Raw genomic sequence first — 20,309 nt, 5'->3', positions numbered from 1 at the left:
TTTATGTTCAATATTGATATTTTGTAATACAAAACTCTAGTGTACTTAATAATGAAAAAAAGTTGATTAAAATTATATAAAATTATTATTTTTTTACAAATTAATTACACCGTATTTTAAATTCCTAAAATTTTGCATAAAAATTATGCAAGTAAAAAAATAAATTTAATAATTGATTTATATTTATTTCTCTACTTATGTATAAACTTAATTAATTTTTTACAGTTGTTTATTCATTAATTTTCAATGTCAAGGCTTCAAAATCGATAAACAGAATTCTAATTATATATATAAATACAAGTTCACTTGCATAAAAAAAAAAAAATAATCATAGCATAACACGTAAAAACATGTTAATCTTATCTTTTGATAGTTAAAAATTTTAAATTACACTTATTTTAGTAGTTAAGTTATAAAATTTTAATTATTATGACAATAACATTAAAGAGTGATTAACTTTTAGTGATCGACGTTATGATAACGTTATTATTTAACTATTAAAGATTATTTTTGCCGCATCTAAAATTATGTTTATTTTTAACCATCAAAGCTATTGAAAAATCGGTAAGAAAAAATTTTATAAATTTGAATTTTGATTTTTTAAGTATTTTAATTAATTAATAGAGACTGTAAGTTGGCAATATCTAATCATTAACTCAAAATTTCAATAATTTATTCACAAATTTTGTTGAATTATTTAGCCAGACAGTGATCCATCAATTATCCCATACTTCAATACGTAGTTAGACATAAATCAGGTGATTTATATCTGGGAACCTTTTCCCAAAAAACTAAGCAAAATAAAATTTCTTGATAAAAAAATCCAAACTTTGCTATGTATTATTGATAAACCTTAGATAAATTTGTCTGTATTTATAAATAGCGATAGAAATTTGAATATTTATAGGGTTAGGGGGTGAGCTTGTATTCGGTAAATAGAATAATCAGGATGATAAATTATTAAACATTAGGAAGAGTGTGTATATACTAGCGTATAGTGTTGAAGAAAAACCTTCGGCGCCGGCATGACGCTCTCTATCGATTGCAATCCGAGAAGGAAAGATGTGACGCTCGTGTGCTCTGACGTTTATATTTTTCAATACCCTATGAACTGAACACAATTATGGTAACAATATTTAATTTTAATAATAATGATAAAATATGTAAAAAAAAAAAAAAAAAAACTTTATAACAAGAGACATTGAGCACCTTTACCAGTTATTGGCTAATCAAGTCGCTTTTTATGTTGCATATTGTCAGAGTATAATAATAAAAATTGTTTTCGAAGGAAGCTTGTCTTGTTCTATTATTTTTGGCGAGTTCTTGGTCTGATTGCTGGATACTACTTTTACTTGTACAAAATTTTCAGGGTGAGTGTGTTTTTTTATTGCAGTTGTAGTTGTGGTTGTAGCACTTGAATTGTTGAGTTATACATTGTACTATCGAGTAGTACGAACGGAGAGAAACTAAACTATGCGACAGAGACATTGAGATTCGCGTTTCATGTGTTAGAAAATTGGAACCGAGCCAAAGCCGCATACAAATCTATAACAAAGTATCATTTTTATTTATAAAAATCAATTTTTATCTTGATGTTACTTGATAAGCGTTTCAGTTTTTAGGAGTTCTGATTATTGCTGAAACATTAAATGACCTGAGAGGAATGGGGGGTAAAATGGACACCGTGTTTTGACCTATTTTGCAGTTAAGAGTTGAGGCATTGAATGGAAATGATCCCTTGGAGAAATGTCAGAAAATCTTTGAAAAAGTTTATAGAAAAAAAGTTATTGAATTGACTTTTCAATTTTCAAGAACTATGAAAGATTTTATGACTCATCAGGGTCAAGCAATCCTCCTAATTCTACTTGACTCTAAAATATTCATTCATATTACACAGAGTAATAAAAGTATATGAATATTGAGATAGTATTTGCATTAACATTTCTAATATATGCTTTAAGAAAAAATTTTATTTTAGTTTATTATAAAATCAAAAAAATAATGTTTATTATGTTTAAAAAAAAATCTGCTAAAGCCGAAATTTTTTTTTAACATCTCTGGCTCACCAAAGTAAACTTCAAAGAGTTTATATTAAGATTTTTTAAAATTTTATCAACTTATTTGAAAAATATTGCACTAGTAATGCCAAAAAAGCGTAAAAAAATTTTTTTATCTCTTTTAAGGACCTTAATAATGTAAGGAATGTGAAAATTTACTAAAATAATATAAAACAAAATTTTTTATTTATCTAAATTAAAACTCCTTCTTGGTTTTTGAGTAAATTTTGCGTGATTGAACAATTTTTTCGCTTGATTTAAAACAAAGAAACACTTTTTTGACTTGAATCAACTTTTTTTACGCTTAATCCCTCTTTTATCATTTAACATAAGAATTGTCTACGTCATCGAGATCAGAGCCATTAATCAGCTAATTTATAAATTGAAAACAAAAGTAATTTGCTTTAAGATAAAAATTCTTGAACCGAGAAAATCATTTTGATAAGTTTCATTGTCTTGAGTCAAGGCAAAAAATTTTTGTATCAAGTGAAATTTACTCAAATCACGAAAAATTAATCTGTTAAAGAATTTTTTTACTCAAATCAAGCCGAAGAAGTTCTTTAAAATAATTTTTTTAATTTAAAAATTTTTTCCTTGAATCAAATTAATTTTTAAGCTGTGACAAATTGGAAATTAAAATTACGTCACTATTGCTGTTAATTTATTGTTAATTTTTTTCATCTAATAATTGTGCATTTCTAAAGCACGAAATGACTCCAAATAAAAATGTTTGTACTGTTGATCTTGAAGCTGGGGTATAAATTTTTTAATTAAATCAATCGCATCGTTATCAATCATCGCTTCAAATTTATTCTTGCTGTACAAATAATTCGTAAGTAAACGCGAGATATTTAAATAAACGACTTTTTCGCATTATGACTCATCCAATCTTCAGTAGAATAAAAGTCATTATTCAATACATTCGTCAGTCTATTCACAACAGTATGACAAATTAATTTGTTATCTACAAGCTCATCATTCCCGAGATATTCGTAACAAATTAGCAATCGTGTGAAACAAATTGCAAAGTCCCAATAAAAGATACTTTGTTCTTCAGCTCTTTTGTAATCAAAATACCTCAAAATTTTGTCATCTACGTGATAAATCATGTCCGTCGCGGCATCCATGTCTGTTTTTTCATAATACTTTGCATACAATAGTAATTTATTTACACCGCAATCACAATAATACCGAAAATCTTCAACATCATTTTCAATCCAACGCTCGAATTTTTTATTCAAGAAGCTCTTAGTATCTTTTACATACTCGCTGATTTCTTCATCGTGACACTCTGGAAACATTCGGTTACTACCTTTAATTGCTTCTTGGATTTTTTGAATTATAGCAATACGAGAAATATTTTTAATATTTTTTCTCTCGATATTTTCGACGGTTGAATTTATTATTGGTATAGGTGCGTCCTTTTCGTTTCTGTTTTCCGTATTTTTTATGCTTTCATTGTAATTGAATGAGTTTGTACAGACACGACTTATCGAGATTGCAAAAAGCATTAATATATACGCAGCAAACGCTAAAGACAATATGATCATCATGCTTTGGTTGCGTAAATTAATCAATTTAATTTTTAAATTGCCATTAATTGATGATACTACTATAATAAGTTAAATGGAATGAAAAAAACCTTTTTTTAGATTTTTTTAGCCAATCAAAAAAAAAGTTACGAATTTAAAAAAAAAAAAATAGCTGCAATTTTTCAAAAATAAATAAATGAATAAATGAATATATAATTTAATATATAAATAAATAAATGAATATAAAAAAATCCCTGGTGAAAATTTTTCCGACTTTTCTCTAAAAAAAACTCTAAAAAATACTTATCTTGAGTTTTAAAGACTTTTTCAGAGTTTTTCAGAGAAAAGTCCGAAAAATTCGCATCAGAATTCCACCAGGGATTAATTGCAATAAAAAAATGCTTCTAAAAATTTTCACTCGTAATTTTTATTAATTTATATGTGAATTTTTTTAATTAAATTTTTTTTTAATAATTGCATTGTAATAAAATTTTAAAATCATTTTTAATGCCTGCCAACTTCAGTGTCATAAATAAATAAATAAATATATAAATAAATACTATTTACTAGCTTACCAACAATTGTTGATAAAGATATTTCTACATTTTAAATCTTCAAATGGTAAAACTTGTCGACTGTCGGTGAGGTTAACAGTATCAATAAGTTTTGTCTCCACTCCTTTACCGCAGCACTCTTCACTTTCTAACCTAAAAATCCTCGACTGGCTTCCTAGGCTATTTTTTATAATTTCACAACAAAATTAATAGACAAGTTGTAATAAAACTTGTCTACAAATCACCGATTAATTATTTTTTATACCACCATCCCAACAACTCATCACTGAAGATTAATAAGGAAGATTGTGTGCTTGTATTTTGTCAATAAAAAAATATAAATAATATCCAAGTAAATGTTGACGAAATAAATAAATAAGTAAAGTGAAATGTCATCATTGTGGAGAAAAATTCGTGTTGTCAAGTGAAAAAAGAAAAATAAACAACACAAGAGTATTATCAGAAAATAATCATTAAAAATTACCGATTTCGGATTTTCAAACGGCAAGAAAATTACAGCCAAGAAAACAATACCGATATGCAGAGAATAATTTATCTGAGATCATATAATCCGATTTTATCAATACATCCTTTCTACTAATTTTTTACTTATTTAATTAAATTAATTATTTTTCTCCTTTAAAAATTATTTTTAGATTTTAAAATTTATTTGCATTAAGTAATTAATTTATTTTTGTTAGAATTAAAAAATTAATTATTAGCAGTAGTTAATTCATTTTTTGCAATAAATTAGATTATATATATATATATATATATATATATATATATATATATATATATATATATATATATATATATATAGATATATATTAAATGAATTAGCAATAAAATGAGTAAGGATAAAAAGGTAGGTGATGATAAAACAAGTGGAGAGGATGTAAATGGTTTACGGTGTTGTAGAGATCTTAGTGACATTGTTCCTTTATATTCAGCCAAAGGATTGTATTTAAAACCGATTGCTAAGATAAATATATCTGTTAATCTTCCCCAATTGAAGACTCCAGGTAATACATTGCTCCGATTATTATTATTATTGTATTTTACTAATTCTTTTATTTTGTTCGCTAGGTAATTGATGTTTAATTTTTTCCGGGTACCAAATTAGAATAATTTTCAAATTTTTTGTTTTTTTATAATTTTGGGTATTGTACCAAATACGTATTTTAAGTTCTAAAAATTTAGTAATAATATATTATTAATTATATAATAATACATCGGAGCAATTTTATTTTTTTAATTATTGTTACAACTTACAGCAAATACAAATCAATTTTTTTTTTTGAATGACCCGGTTTTTGATTTTGTATTACACATAAAATAATTTTTCAAGTTTTTCAATCAATAAAGTAATTATTTTTAAATTTAATAGATATACTGATTTGTTAATCGATAATAACAATTTTTTGCAGTTTTAATACTTATATTTCTTGTAGTTCAAATTAAATCAATTACTGGGTCATTTTATAATTTTTTTTTTTAACTATTAAAATAAATTTAATTATGTAGAATAGTTTATAAATTTTGATACCAGTTTTAGAATTTATTTTTTTCTTTTTAATAAAAAATTTATAAGTTAAGGATAAAAATCCCTAAAAAAAAAAAAAAAATCAAAGTTATTATAAAAATCATTCAAATAAATTATTATTGATAATTATTGATAATAAACACCACCAGGAACCAAAAGAGTAATAAAAAAAAAAAATGGCGGGTTACTTATAAAATTTAAAACTGGAATATCTCTAGGCATAGCAGGTTTTACAGCACATTACTACAATATCAATAGGAAAAACACTGTCAACATGGGAGGTAATGGAGAAATTGCGTTTGCTGATACGTCCGGACGAGTTTGCATCTCTGAAAGTCTCCAAAAGTACTCTAGAGTTTTTGCGCCTGGAGGCAGATTTGACGGACAAGTGTCGGATGGCCCAGGTGCTAAGTCGTCTCGAGGGCCAGTGGCTAAATCTGGCCGGGTTCGCGAGTATCCTCAAAGTACGAGCCGTCGAAGCAAAGGATGACTTTCCATCAAAGCACACTTGGGACTCTTTTTTTCGCGACGCCAAGCACATGAATGAGCTGAAACCTGGCGAGCGTCCTGACACCATTTATATTTCTGGGTTGCCGGTCAAGTGGTTCAGCGAAGACGGCGGCAAAACACCCAGTGAATCGTTGTGTATGAAAATTTTCAAGAAATGGGGAACTATCAGGCACATTGATGTACCCGCTGCTGATCCATACAGATCAAGGATGAGATTAGATAATAATATTAATAAAAAAAGCAATTTAAATGATGGAATATTTTTTGATGTCTACGTTCAATATATTGAGTACGTTGATTTTGTTAAACTTATGGATTCACTGCGTGGGATGAAAGTTTTGAAAAAAGAAGATAATAATTATTTAACTGCAATTGTTAAGGTATAATAATAATAAAAATAATAATGTTAAAGTATTATTATTATTATTATTATTATTATTATTATTATTATTATTATTTTATTATTAAAGGTTGATTTTGATAAAACAAAACATATGAGTGATAATTCAGTATCAAGACGTGAATTTGAACGTAAACGACTTATTGCTCAAGATCATATGGCTATGGAAAAATTGCGAAAACGTGAAGAAGCTGAGGCTAAGAAAAAAGAAGAAGAATTGTATGTTTTACTATTTTTTTTTTCTTATGAAATTGTATTATTTATGATCTTAGTTTTTTTTATTATAATTTATTATTAATTTATGTCTTTAGAAAAAAAGAAGCAGCCGATAAAGATGCAAAATATATGAGACGTAAAAAACGGGAAGAAAAACGCAAGAGAAAAGCATTAACGATGTTCAGAAAACAGGAAGAGGATAAAGTATCTATGAAAATAGCACGCGAGGAACAAAAACTAATCAAAGCTCAACGACAATTAGAAAGTATCAGATTGTTAGACGAGTTGTTTGACCGAATTAAGGTGAGTTTTATCTATGTAATTTATGTTCATGGATTTTATTTTGTGTATTTAATCATTGGCTTTTTTCAGATAAAACTCGAAAAGGGAGAAATTACAATCGGCGATAAAAGTAATTCTAATGAAAAAAGCAAAGACGCCGATGAAAAAAATAGTGACGGTAATGATAAAAGTGAAAAGAAGGATAAAAAGTCTAAGAAGAAAAAATCGAAAAAAGTTAAAAAGAAAAAGGTAATTTTAGTAATTAAGTTTGAAATTTTTTTTTTTAATTAATTCTGTAATGTTAATAATTATTGCAGAAAAAAGATAAGAAGAATGTTACGAGTTCTAGTGATGATTCAGATGAAGAAACTAATAAGAAGAAACTTAAAAGTGCATTGGCTAATAAACCAGATTCATATCCAGGTAAATAAATATATTATTGATTTAGTAAAGTTATAGATTTCTCAGTTAAATAAAATCGTATCATAATTAACTAACAAAATAATTAAAATGAAGAAAACATTAATTCACCCTTAAATAGATGTAATCAATTTTTTTTTTCGGGGTAATTTATGTTCTCATAAATACCTAGCTCGTAAAAAAATTTATTAACCTTATAAAATCTTTTATATTTATTTGTGACTAACAAAAATTAATAATGAATTTTTTACTATACGCCGGCAGTTAAAGCTCTTATGTAAAATGCTTAAAAATTCTTTCATCAACCTAAAAAAATTATAATTTTATCGCTAACCGAAATTTAAAAACTTTACTAGAGATATTAACAACTTTTTTTTTTTTATTATTTTATTCTTAATGCAAAAATTAAAAAAAAATTTTTGAATATCCGTTAATTTGAGTATTATATTTTTTTTTATTTTAAAACTGTAAAAATAATATAAAAATAGAATTTCATAAATTTTAAATGAATTTTTAAAAATTTGTGTGTATAATTCATAAAAAAAAAAAAATTGTCCATGATTGAATTTTTTGTAATTTTTATAATCAAAAAAAATTTTAATAATTACCATTTTATTTTTATAATTAAATACTTATTTATTTAAAAAAAAAAAAAAAATTAAATACTTACTGAGATAAAATAAAAAAATGATTCAGGAGCTTCCACGGTGGATCAGAACATGGGATTCCAGCCAATGTACGGGCAGTTTCCTCAGCCTTGGTTCTACGACGCCGCGGCGATGATGTTTCCAGGGAGAATGCGGGGTCGAGGTGGCGACAGAGCCAATCCAATGAATCGGTTCTTTCGAGGCCGAGGCCGCGGCGGATTTTCCGGGCGTCGAGGCCGCGTAAATCCGCGAGCGATGCATTTGTTCAATCCACACTCGTACAATGACCAGTACTACAAGTACTTCGCTAACCTAGCCGGTATCGACTACTACGACAGCGATCACTCCAGGTCTAGGTCCAAGTCTCGGTCCAGGTCGTGGAACCGCGACAGGTCAAGAACGAGATCAAGATCAAGATCAAGATCTAGATCCCGTACGAGGAGACGAAGGCGTAGAAGCAGAAGTGAAAGTCCGCGATCAAGGTCCAGGTCCAGAACTAAATCCAGATCCAGATCAAGAACTAAATCTAGATCCAGATCCGGGTCACGAAGACGCACCAAGTCAAGATCCAGGTCGAGATCCAGACGCTCACGTTCTAAATCAACCAGAAGGTCCAGATCGCACTCGGGAAATAAATTCAGATCCTCGCGCCAGACCGTCAAGCGCAAACACAGCAAGGTTAAAGTTACGCGCGCGAAATCACGGTTTGTGTCGCCTAAAAGGCAATCAAGAAGCAAGTCATGGTCACTGCCTAAATCTCCAAGACAACGAAGCTGCTCGTGGTCCAAGAATGTTGATGATGTGGATAAAAATTTAAAGAATAACTCTAATAATACATAATACGTTTGCCGACAACTATCCAAGACTTAAAACTGTCCGATTTTTTTTATGATGTTTCATTTCTTCCGTTCATTACTTCATATTATGTTTTGTCATTTTTCTTATAAATAAAGGTGATTAATTAATATAAATTATTTTAATTCATTGTTCTATTCTTCATTTAAATAGCAACGGCTGTCCAATTTTATAATACAGTAACTGCAAAATTTTTGTATTTGATTTTTTTTAGTATTACCGCATTTTTTTTTATAAATTTTAGACTTTAATTTCAAGTCATTTTTCTTAAAAATATTTACATTCAAGTATTATCTATTCATAAATCAAATTTTTTATAAATTTGGCGCGCAAATTTTTTTTTTAATAAAAGTTTTTAAAATCTTAAAATCAATTAGTGTGTTTTGAAATTGGGCAGTCATGGACTGCCCTACAGAGTATAGAACTGTATCACTTGGCAACTTGGTCATTAAATGGCGCTAGGTGCCAAACAGAATGTCAAGAAATGTCAAAAAAAGATAAAATAGGAATTTTATCCAAAAACATGAAAATATTAATTTTTCATCTAGTTATGGCCCAAAATAAGGTTGACCCCACTTATAAATATTTACCCAAAATTTTTCTCAAAAAACACGGGAGCTCTTATTACTATTAAGTAACTTAAAATAAAAATTAAAATAAAATTATTGACAAAAGCAATTAATTTATTTTTATCTTTTGATAATTTATTTAAACTAGTAGGAAATCAGTTATGAGTATTAAATTTCTCTTGTTATGTTATAATAGCTTATTTGTTTTCTATCGTGTTAATATAACGTTTATTACATCATATTTTATCATTTTCATGGTTTACTTAAAACTACTTAACAATATATACAAACATAATTTTGTTTACATCAACACTTATTTACAATTGTTTCTTATTTATTTTATTTAAGAAGTTTATAGACTAGAAGAGGTCATTTTTAAATTTATTTCTTCTTTGTAACACCTAATTAATATAACTTTTTTTTTTATTTTCAATTAACATATATATATATATATATATATATATATATATATATATATATATATATATATATATATATATATATATATATTATTTATTTTATTTCAAACATTGATTTATGACAGCAACGAATTAAAAATAAAATCAGCGTATTTATATATCTTGAAACATTTAGCGTGTAATCAATAATAAATATTATTCGTTAATTGTAAATCGAACAGAAATTTTATTATTAATACAATATTTTTTTGTATTATTTATAAATATTTATAATTAATGACTCATTAATGAGCATTTTGTGCGGATAAGTGCATTATATAAATCGTTATTCAAAATTTAACGCTAATAAATAGCAATATGTAATTGTAATAAATATAATCGCGTAAACGCTACTTATTATAATGATTCCTAAATATTTTAAATTGTTTATTATCTGTAGTAAGCTTTCTGAAAGACCGTGTAGATTAGATCTAAAAATTCAGTAGTAAACTTGTCGATAAATCAATTGTTATTTTAATTAATTTATTAATAATTAACAAATTAATTATCAACAATTGAATTTAAAAGAAAAAAAAATTTCTAATAGTATTAAACGTGTATATTGTTTCATTTATTTAAATTAATTTGTTCGCGTGAAGATATTTGTGTATAAAAGATTACGATTGAGACCCTTATTTATTTATGTTTAATATCATTAACGGCATTAATAAGTGCACACTAATTATATTTATGTTCCTTTGCAATTACTGGGCCCATTTAATAATTTTTTATAACATTTTACACGCGCAATTAACTTTTACAATTAATTAGTGAGGGAATGTTTACTGTCATAATTTTCTATCAACATTTTTACAATATACCAATAAAAATAAGCTATTTATTATTATAATAACTATTTTTTATTTCATTTAACAATAAGCGATTGTTTAATGAATTATTTCGAATGTGATAATATTAATTACATACTTCTGAAGAATATAACCAATAAATAGTTTGATAATATTAAAACAGAAACTGTTTATTGGCAGTAATATCTATTGAAATTAATTAAATTAAATTTAACATAAATTTAACGTTCAAATTTATTAATAATAAGTGATAATTTTTTTTTTTTTTTTTTTTTTTTTATCATCTTCAGAACAATGACTTTTTAATGTCTATGCGATGATCTGTACATTTATGAAAATATGAATTTATTTAATGGCTTAGAAATTTAGATTTAAATTTATTTATTAATAATATGCGTTTAAATTAATAAAGCGAAGTAATAATCGACAATCTTGGCCAATCAATTCCTCGTATGAATTTTAATATTAACAACATTATATATTCTTCTATACATAGTACTAAATTTTTTTTACAAATAATTAAGTTACTGTACACTGAAAATAATGTGTAATTAAATTTACAATAATTTAAGCTTAATGTATACATTTAAAATAATAAAATTATTTTCTTGCCAAGACCAACGGTAAATTGTGCCAAATTACAAGATTCATTGTAATTAATATTAAATAGTAATTACAATTTAAAATTAATCTTGTTTATTTAAAGATATATTAACTTCACATTAGCTTTAAAATAAAATATTAAAAATTAATTTAAATTTATAAAATACGAAAAAAAAAAAAAAAAAAAAAAACATTATTTTATGTACAATTAATATCGTCCTCGGTAATAATAATAATGTATCCAAGTAACAAGTTGTCCAGATGCAATCTTGTTACGAATCCAGCAAGCGTAGTAAAAGTTAAATAATGGCCAATTAAGTAGTTCCCAAGTGGTCCCAGTTGTATAATAAAAATAAAACAAAAATGAATATGACAAAAAGAAGATAATAAAAGCATTCGCTGCTAAAGTCTTAAATCTTTTTATGCCGTTTTAGTTTTAAAATAATTAAAACTTTTTTATTTTATTATTCTCAAGTTATATTGACTACTTTCATTATTCGTTGCGTGTTAATTGTTTATCGATTGACATAATGATTATGATATTTTATTTCTTCAATCGATAATTTTATTATTACATATTTTAATTACAACAATTAATCGTTTTTTTTTTAAATATTTTTTGGAGTAATCAATTTAAAACTCTATATAATACTCGTTTATTGGCACGACAAGATGGCCGATCGCTGACATAATTTCTTTAGAGTACCAATTTATAATTTAATTTAGCAGCTGTTTCTAACTAATTTCTGCTATTTGTAATCAATTAAGTTTAATCAACATGTTCCACATTAATTACAAATAATTAAAGGTTAAATTCACACTTAAAGTTCATTGTTCCGCCGCTAGAGCGCGAATAATTAATTTAATTAATTATAATAAATTTATCTTTTAATAACCTCTTCAAGCCTATTATTAATCTAATTAAATAATACTATTAACAACTAATGTTTATTTTATTATTAATAATTATTAAGACTTAAATATTTTCAAATTGAAAATTGAGAACTCGAAATAACTTGTTTCGTTTTTTCTTTTATTTATTTTTTTTTTCTTCAATTGTAACTAATTAATTATTTATTTATTAAAATACTATATGCGTCGATAATTCGCGTTTAAAATAAAACAATACAACACAAGTCTCGTTATTATATTTAATTATTCGTAGATTAAGTTTTAATTAATAAATTTATTATAATTATTGTTATTAGTATTATCGTAATTATAATAATTATTATTTTTTATATTCAAAAAATGGCGCGGTAATTAAAAAATTATTTAAATTAATTTACGCGGATTTAAATAATTTATGTTAAAGAAGAAAAAAAAAATATTTATTTTTATTAAAACTTCTGCATTTTTTTCGTATTATTATAAATATAATAATAATAATAATAATAATAATAATAATAATAATAATAATAACAATAATAATGATAAATATTAATACCTATTCATTTTATTACGTAGGTCGGTATATCAATTAGTAATTTGTTGGTCATTTTACGTAAAAATTACACGGTGATAAACCGCTGAATAATTAATTATTAATAGTAATAATAATAATATCAATATTCGTAAAGTTTATTATTAAAGAGGTTCATTTAGGAATTTAAAACTGTAAAATTCTACAGTAGGATTTCATTATTTATAATTGTTATTATGTTTTTTTATTTTACTAACAGTGTATTAGTAATGTTTATTTAATTATTTTATAATAACGTTAATTATATAAAAGGGAACTGCGTCGTTAATTTAATCCATTGTTTTTCATATTTTTTTTTATTCGTTATTTGTTATAATCATTTTTTTTTAATTTTCTTAATCATGTCATAGTCGTTATCAATATAATTATAATTTATTCCTTCATTTTAAATTAATGCAATAGGGGTTTATTTTTATTTTAATTATTGCACTTTATTCGTCTTTATTTCGGTATTCGATTCGAGTAATTTTAATAGCTGGATATTTCTTTAAGGAAGATAATAATAAGACTAATTAAGCATTTTTATTGATTTTATCTTTAAAAAATTTTTACTTTCTATTCTATTTTAAACAATAGGCTCTTTATTTCATATTTACCGCCATTTTCAAGTTTATTTTTAAATGGATAGGATAAATTAGATTTAAATTAAACAATTTTATATTTTTAGGTTACCTGGGAACAAAGCCACTAGATTTGAAAGTACGATAATAAATAATAAATTTAATTGAAGTTCAAGTTAAAGAATCGCTTCACACCATTTTCTTCCACTTATCAATTATATCAATGAAACAGAACAAAATGGCGGGTATTCTTCTTTGTTTTTCTTTCCAAAAGAAGAAATATTTAAAAAAAGCTCCAAATTATTTATAAATAATTAATTTTTAATATTAATCTGTTTTATTTTTAATAATAAATAATTTCTTCAGAAAAAAAAGTCAATTATCGGCTATCTGTTATCAGTATCGTACTTTCTAATCAAGGTTATGTCATGTTATTAATATAACCAATTTTCGCAGTAACAATGAAGATGATAATAACAATTGTTTAGTTTAAAAAAAAAATATTCCAAGCAATATGACAATAAATTACGTATGAATAGTATTAGCTATTTAATAAACAGGCTGCTGTTATATTTTTCAATAATGATTTCGAACGTTTTAGTTATTTATTTATTTTTAAACTAACGAGGTCATCTGGCACTATAATGAATGCACTTTCAAGAATTCTATATAAAAATATTGTGTAGTTGCCGTGTCCAGTGCATAGCGAAAAAATTTAACTAAAAACTTTTACTAATGTACAACAAAAACCGAAAAATAACTAAAATAAAAAGGAAAACATTTTAAACTGTTGTCATTATTTTGGTCCCGTTTCGCGTTGTCAAACCATGGCGATTCTATCGTAATGCAATTATTTAAATAAACAAAAAAATATTTGATAAAATAAAAGCATGAAATATGCATGAGTATGGACAAGACAATAAGTCTGTACTTTATTTATTTTTCATCCCTCCTTTCACTCTTTCCTTTCAACTTTATTCATAAAAACAGAACAAAAATGAGCAACAAATTTTTTAATAAAATTAATATTTTATTTTTAATTAATAATTATTAATAATAAATTATTAATATGTTCGTTTTAATTTTTTTAATTTAAATGTATTATTTAAATACTTTGATCTTGATACTATAGATAAACTAACCGTCTGTACATCATAAAAAACATATTTTGTTTTAATTATTTATTTATCAATTTTCAATGAAATATTTGTTTTTTTTTTTTATTTTTTAAAAATAATAAGAATAATAATAACTATAATACACATTCCTTCACAGTACCTGTACACGTGCGCAATTGTAAAGACACTATACTTTATATATTTATTTATTCAATAATAATAATTCCTATTTATTTATTTATTTATATTTTACGTACGTTAAAGCGAATAAAATCACTTTGCATTCTTCATTATAAATTAGCCAATTAATGAAGTTCGCATTTGTTATCTTAGAGATATATTTTGTTAATTATTATTATTTTTATTGTATTATATTTACTTATGAAAAAACAAAAATAAATATCTCGAATGCCGTTTTTTTTTTTTTTTTTGAGCGTAGATAATCTATACTATATATAGTATGAAATTATGTCTCGATTAACGCTAAAACGTATAATAGTTTATCATTTTTCTATTTTTATAATAATTATATAATAATGATAATAAAAAATTGCACCAAAAATACTCCATTCCTTAAGGCCATCGATATTTTTTCAATAAGTCTAGTCCATTACTATATAATTTATAACCCTATAAAAATAAAAACATCAATAATAATAAAATAAATGTATAGAGTTGTTTTAAATATAAGATTCATAAAGTTGAGTATTGATCGAGAGAATATAATATTAGATGTTATTAATATTAATAATAAATATTTTTTTTTGTTTATGCTGTCAAATTATTTCCAATTATTTTAATGCTACCGATGATATTAATAGCGACATTATATTAAAATTCTGGCTAAACTATCAGAGATACAAAAAAATTTGTAAATACTTTTTTGAAGATAATTTTATTTCCTATAAAAAAAAATTCATAAATTTTCTCTTATCTCTTATCACTTAGCCAGAATTTAAATTGCAAAATATTTCATCGAATTAAAAATCACAAATAATTGACAGCATAGATAAAAAGGAAAGTGAAAGAGAGAAATAGAGAGTTTGACTCGATTTAGATTTTTATTGTTGAAAATTTAAGATTTATTTAATAATAAGATTCGTTATTTATCCAATTACGGAATATAAAATGTCTCGTAACATCAACGGTAATGTCAATTAAACAAAGTACCAATACAAGAGATATAGATACGTTAGAGATAGATCGTAGAAGTTTAGAGAAAGACAGACAGACAGTAACGAGAAGAGTGGAATACCTTAATAATAAAGATAAGTTTTTCAGGCACACAAGTTGGGCAGGGAGCAGTCCGCAGCTAGAGGAAGAACCCATGTCTTATTTCCATGTTAGCTATTGCATTTAATAGCTAAGAATTTAAAAATTAATTTAAATTACCCGCTTAATTCGGCTGAATTATGAGCGCCCTCACAAGTGAGCGTTAGTGAACTAGCAAACATGGAAGAAAAGATACGGTTGTTTCTATCAAAGGCCCAATAAAAATTCAATTGTCTTATTGATATTAATATGAGTGCTGCGGCTGCAAAGACGTGGCTCAGCTGTGCGGAGACGTATCTGAGCCCTGGCTGGTCCCGAGTCCTCCCATGCCAGCCTGAGTGGTCAACCTGGTTACAGATTGGGACGTCGTTGGTGTGGTATTATGTTGTTGTTGCTGCTGCTGCTGCTGTTGTTGTTGCTGTTGCTGTTGTTGCGAAGATTGTTGACGGAAGCCCCCTGTTTCCGGCACCAGGTGGGGCGTCCGGCTGGACACTGGGGGCAGCACTGGACTCACTGGCCACGGGTGCAGGGACATTGTGCTTGGTGCATTTGGTACACTGCGTGAGTGTGGCAGTAGTGGTGAGTTAGACATGCTAGCCAACGGATGATGACCACCCATGTTCATGTTCCCGGTAATCCCGATGTTGAGACTGTTACTGAGGTTACCGCTTGTTGAACCGCCACACCCACTAGGGGCTGTTGATAGCACCACGGCTGTGTCGGGATGGAGGAAATTACGCCGCTGCTCCATTCGCTCCGCATGCTGGGCTAGACAACGGGTTATCGCTTCTGGTAACACGTCCAACTGTTCCTGGAGGGCCGTCAATTTTTCCTCCACGCTCACCAGACGTTCTTCTAAAGCGTCTTGTCGGGTACTCATGTCCGATACTATTTCGTACACCGTATTTTGAGTCTGAAAAATTTATAATTTATTAATAACTTTGATTCATTTTTTTTTAATATTTTTTTTTATGTTTGTAAAATTTGGTAATTTTTAGGGATAAAATTTTTGCCGCAATTATAAAATCAAAAAACTCCTACAAAAATTTAACATAACAAATTGATTGATAAAATCGTAAAAAAATACAAATTTTCATTAATATCTCTCTAAAGATATCAAATTAGACCATGAAAATCCCTTTTAAAATAAAAATATGCCCGTCAAAAAATTTAGCTTATTCTATTTATTATTTTGATAATAAATTTACTATAACCAAAATAATACCAAACCATAAAAAGACGAAAATTTAATTTTTTTTTAATGGTACTAAATTTAATTAAAAAAAAAATATTTTATCATATAATTACGTCGGAGATAAAATTTATATTATATTTTTAATTATATAAATATAAAAAACTAAAGAAATTGAAATACAATAATAATAATAAAAGCCATTATTCATGTATATGTAAATTTAGTTTCCCTAGTAGCTTAGCACTGTGAGAACAAGAAGTTGTTGATAGAGTTGTCAGTAAGAATTTGCCAAGAACATCTCGTCTTTGCTTTAGTTAGCGTGTGTATTACATCCAAGAAAGTTCAAATATCATGTTTTACTACTATTGCTGACGACGGTTTCAGTAAATTAGACAGGTTTAGTTGTATCTTCTTAGCGATAATTGCAATAAATTTAAAGTTATTTTATCATAATTTTCGATTAAATAAAAAAATTTTTTGAAAGATACAAAAATTATTCTTCTTAAACATTACAAATCTTAAAAATTAGCCAATTCAAGATAGTCTAATACTAGAAGATAATTAGTTTAAGTGTTTATTCAATTAAAGGTCATAAGAGTAATTAAGTTACTCTTGTAACGTTTGGAGGGAATTAATGTCAAGTATAACTTCTCATTTTCGGACGTGGAAAAATCAATAATTTCAAGTGAGAAATGAATTTTTTTTTTTTTTAAATGAAGACAAATATAAAGCTTGAGCAAAGAATTTGTTCGTGGAGTGAATAAAAATTTCAAGGGATTATAGGATCAGAAGAGCTTTGAGAAAAATGAGGTCTTAGAAGAAACAAAAAAAAAAAAAGAAAATTAATATTAAAATAATAAATCATAATTTTTTCACTCAGATCTTGGTAAATTCCACAGACTAGTAAATTAGCATAATACCAATAATCGATCATAAAATACCGTAAGGTATTTACCCGAAATATTAAAATAAGACGGAAAGTAAAAACCGTGTATTATGATCCACCGAAAGTTTTTAGATTAAAAACTCACCTTCGCCATATCCGTTATCGTATTAGCATTATCCATTAGCTTACGTTGGTCCATTTTAACTTTCCTGAGTCTATAATTTAACAGATTAAAAAAAATAACAAAGTAAAGTTAATTAATATTGATAAAAATATAAATATCGATTATTAATGAAGATGAGCTTACGCGTAAATAGCTAGTAGAAATTTACGTTGATGTGTTCTCACGCGACCTGGATTAACTCGTTTAACCAATCGTGTGTGTTTGTAAATAAGCCAAGTCTCCCGTAAAACGTTAGCTGCTGCATTTTTCAACTGTCAAAATTATTTTGTTGATTAAATATTGTGAATCAAAAATTCAAAATTTTAATTTAAAATATTCTACACAAAATTGAAGAATATAAAATAAAATTGCATCAATTTACACATTAAAGTGAAAAACAACTCACTCTTTTCGTTAATTGCGTATCCATCATAAAATTATGTACATGTTTTTCTGCTCTCGTAAGTTCCAATTTTCTTGAAACAACCGCTACGAGTAATGCAGTACATCCTGCTCCCTAATGTAGAGAAAATATAAAAAAATTTAATATTGTGGTTTGTAATATATATGAAAAATTTATTATAATTTTTTTATTATTAATAATATAAATATTGATGTATTACCATCATTCCTGTAGATACAGCAATACCCCTCCCGCAATATGTATTAGGTACAATATCACCAAATCCGACGCTCAGGAATGTGATAGCGATGAGCCACATAGCATTGAGCAGGTTTGCATGTTCTTCGTCGTGGAACCTAAATTATTTTAATTATAATTATTATTGCATATCAAATAACTTAACGCGCTTCTGCATAATTTTCATATGCTAGATAATAATATTCAATTAACATCATTTAATGGATTTGATATTTACATTTAATTACTAGCTAAGGTTGAGGTGGAATAAACATTTTGAATCAATATGACCTGATTTAATAGATTTTTGTTTGTTGTTCACAGTAATTATAAATAGCAATTATATCTATTGAATTTTACTTGATTAAAAAAAAAATTACATCAATAGAAAAATTTATTAAATTTTTTTTAAAACAATTTATTAAATGTAAATAAATATTTTTTGATAATTAATTATTTTTTTGGAGTGGATATTTTTTGTTTATATATATTAGAGCCATTTTTTTATTATTAATTTTATTTGTTCTATATTTTTCAGATCTAATGGAATATCCTATTGAAGTTGCGGGGTTAAAAAAAAATATAAAATTAAAATTTTTACGCTCACTTTTTATTCAGCGTTCTAAACAAATATCAATTAAAATTTAATAAATATTCATAGAATCCTCGAACATTAAAAAATCATTTATTAACAGCTATGAAGGATTATTAAATATAAACAAATCTTTTTATCGGTGAATTCTATTCAGTTTAAATTGTTTTAAAAAATCTGACTCGCGAATTAAGAAAATAAAATTTGATAATAAAGAGAAAAAATTTTTCTTTTAAGAATTTTACGATTTTCTAACATTTATTTATTCAAGATTATATTACCGACATCAGATGTCACTAAAAGCGAATTATTTTTTTTGTTTATTCTTTTCCGATTACAAAAATTTTTTTATTTCCATTCCTGTCATTCAATACAAATATGAATGTACAATAAACTTATTTTTTTAGCATTTCAATCCCCGGCTTTCTTTTATTAAAAAAATATTTAAGCTCCTTATTCGCCATTCATAAATTTTATCACTCCGCTATTCTTCTTTGTTTACTACTTTCTCCTATAAAAAAATTGAACAATAAAAACATAATAATCTGATTGTATTATCTCCCACATTAAATAACCGTAGTGGATCTAGTGAATCATCCACAAAGTAGTAAAGCTAAACGAGATAATAAATTCAGTTTTTAAAAATTAATCTACGATACAAGTTTATGATTTTTGGTAGCCGTTAAACTAAGAGATGGGGAAAGTTTAAAATTTTCTTCACGAAAGCGCGTCAATTTATTTTTAACAGTGAATTTTTTCAGTAATAAAAAATCGCAACGTGTTTGTTTTTGTTATTTAGTTTCAGCGGTTTTTTGCGGTCGTTTATTTTCCGGCTGGTCATGCCGAGTGAAAAACTACTAGGTAGCAATTGGTGTGAGTTTTAATAACCTAGGATAAAGTTTCGTAGCAAGTGATAAAGCCATAAACGTTATTTTTCATGGG

The 20,309-nt window shown here is 26.0% G+C and overlaps 2 protein-coding genes across 3 annotated transcripts in view; one reads left to right on the top strand and one right to left on the bottom strand.

The window, feature by feature from the left end:
* The first annotated feature begins 4,978 nt into the window (after positions 1-4,978).
* Positions 4,979-9,144, top strand: LOC141534830 (uncharacterized). 2 transcript variants are annotated; one of them, XM_074254413.1, is made up of 7 exons: positions 4,979-5,168; positions 5,948-6,579; positions 6,670-6,818; positions 6,911-7,118; positions 7,188-7,346; positions 7,415-7,520; positions 8,214-9,144. In XM_074254413.1, the coding sequence occupies exons 1-7, from the start codon at positions 4,994-4,996 to the stop codon at positions 9,002-9,004; spliced, it is 2,220 nt and encodes a 739-aa protein (XP_074110514.1). In that variant the 5' UTR covers positions 4,979-4,993; the 3' UTR covers positions 9,005-9,144. The 2 variants fall into 2 exon arrangements, with proteins under 2 accessions (XP_074110514.1, XP_074110515.1); XM_074254414.1 differs by having other exon boundaries at positions 5,032-5,168; positions 5,908-6,579.
* A 6,533-nt stretch (positions 9,145-15,677) lies between these two features.
* The window catches only part of Sk (small conductance calcium-activated potassium channel), a 39,784-nt gene continuing 35,152 nt past the window's right edge, over positions 15,678-20,309 (bottom strand). The window contains exons 5-9 of the mRNA XM_074254246.1: positions 18,759-18,894; positions 18,542-18,652; positions 18,280-18,407; positions 18,118-18,187; positions 15,678-16,804 (exon numbers count right to left, since the gene is read on the bottom strand). Of these exons, the coding sequence (XP_074110347.1) occupies positions 16,169-16,804; positions 18,118-18,187; positions 18,280-18,407; positions 18,542-18,652; positions 18,759-18,894 (1,081 nt within the window). The 3' untranslated portion in view covers positions 15,678-16,168. The remainder of the gene's footprint in view (positions 16,805-18,117; positions 18,188-18,279; positions 18,408-18,541; positions 18,653-18,758; positions 18,895-20,309) is intronic.

This window comes from Cotesia typhae, unplaced genomic scaffold (genome assembly GCF_013202065.1).
Source record: "Cotesia typhae breed Kobodo isofemale line unplaced genomic scaffold, CoteBio_Ctyphae scaffold_13, whole genome shotgun sequence".
Taxonomy (NCBI): domain Eukaryota; kingdom Metazoa; phylum Arthropoda; class Insecta; order Hymenoptera; family Braconidae; genus Cotesia; species Cotesia typhae.
This window is presented reverse-complemented; position numbering and strand designations above follow the sequence as displayed.

Bases quoted from the DNA above. Each gene is read 5' to 3' on its own strand.
- LOC141534830 (XM_074254413.1), top strand. From the start codon at position 4,994: ATGAGTAAGGATAAAAAGGTAGGTGATGATAAAACAAGTGGAGAGGAT. The intron at 7,119-7,187 runs GTGAGTTTTATC...GGCTTTTTTCAG, and splicing joins AGTTGTTTGACCGAATTAAG to ATAAAACTCGAAAAGGGAGA. The intron at 7,347-7,414 runs GTAATTTTAGTA...TAATTATTGCAG, and splicing joins AAAAAGTTAAAAAGAAAAAG to AAAAAAGATAAGAAGAATGT.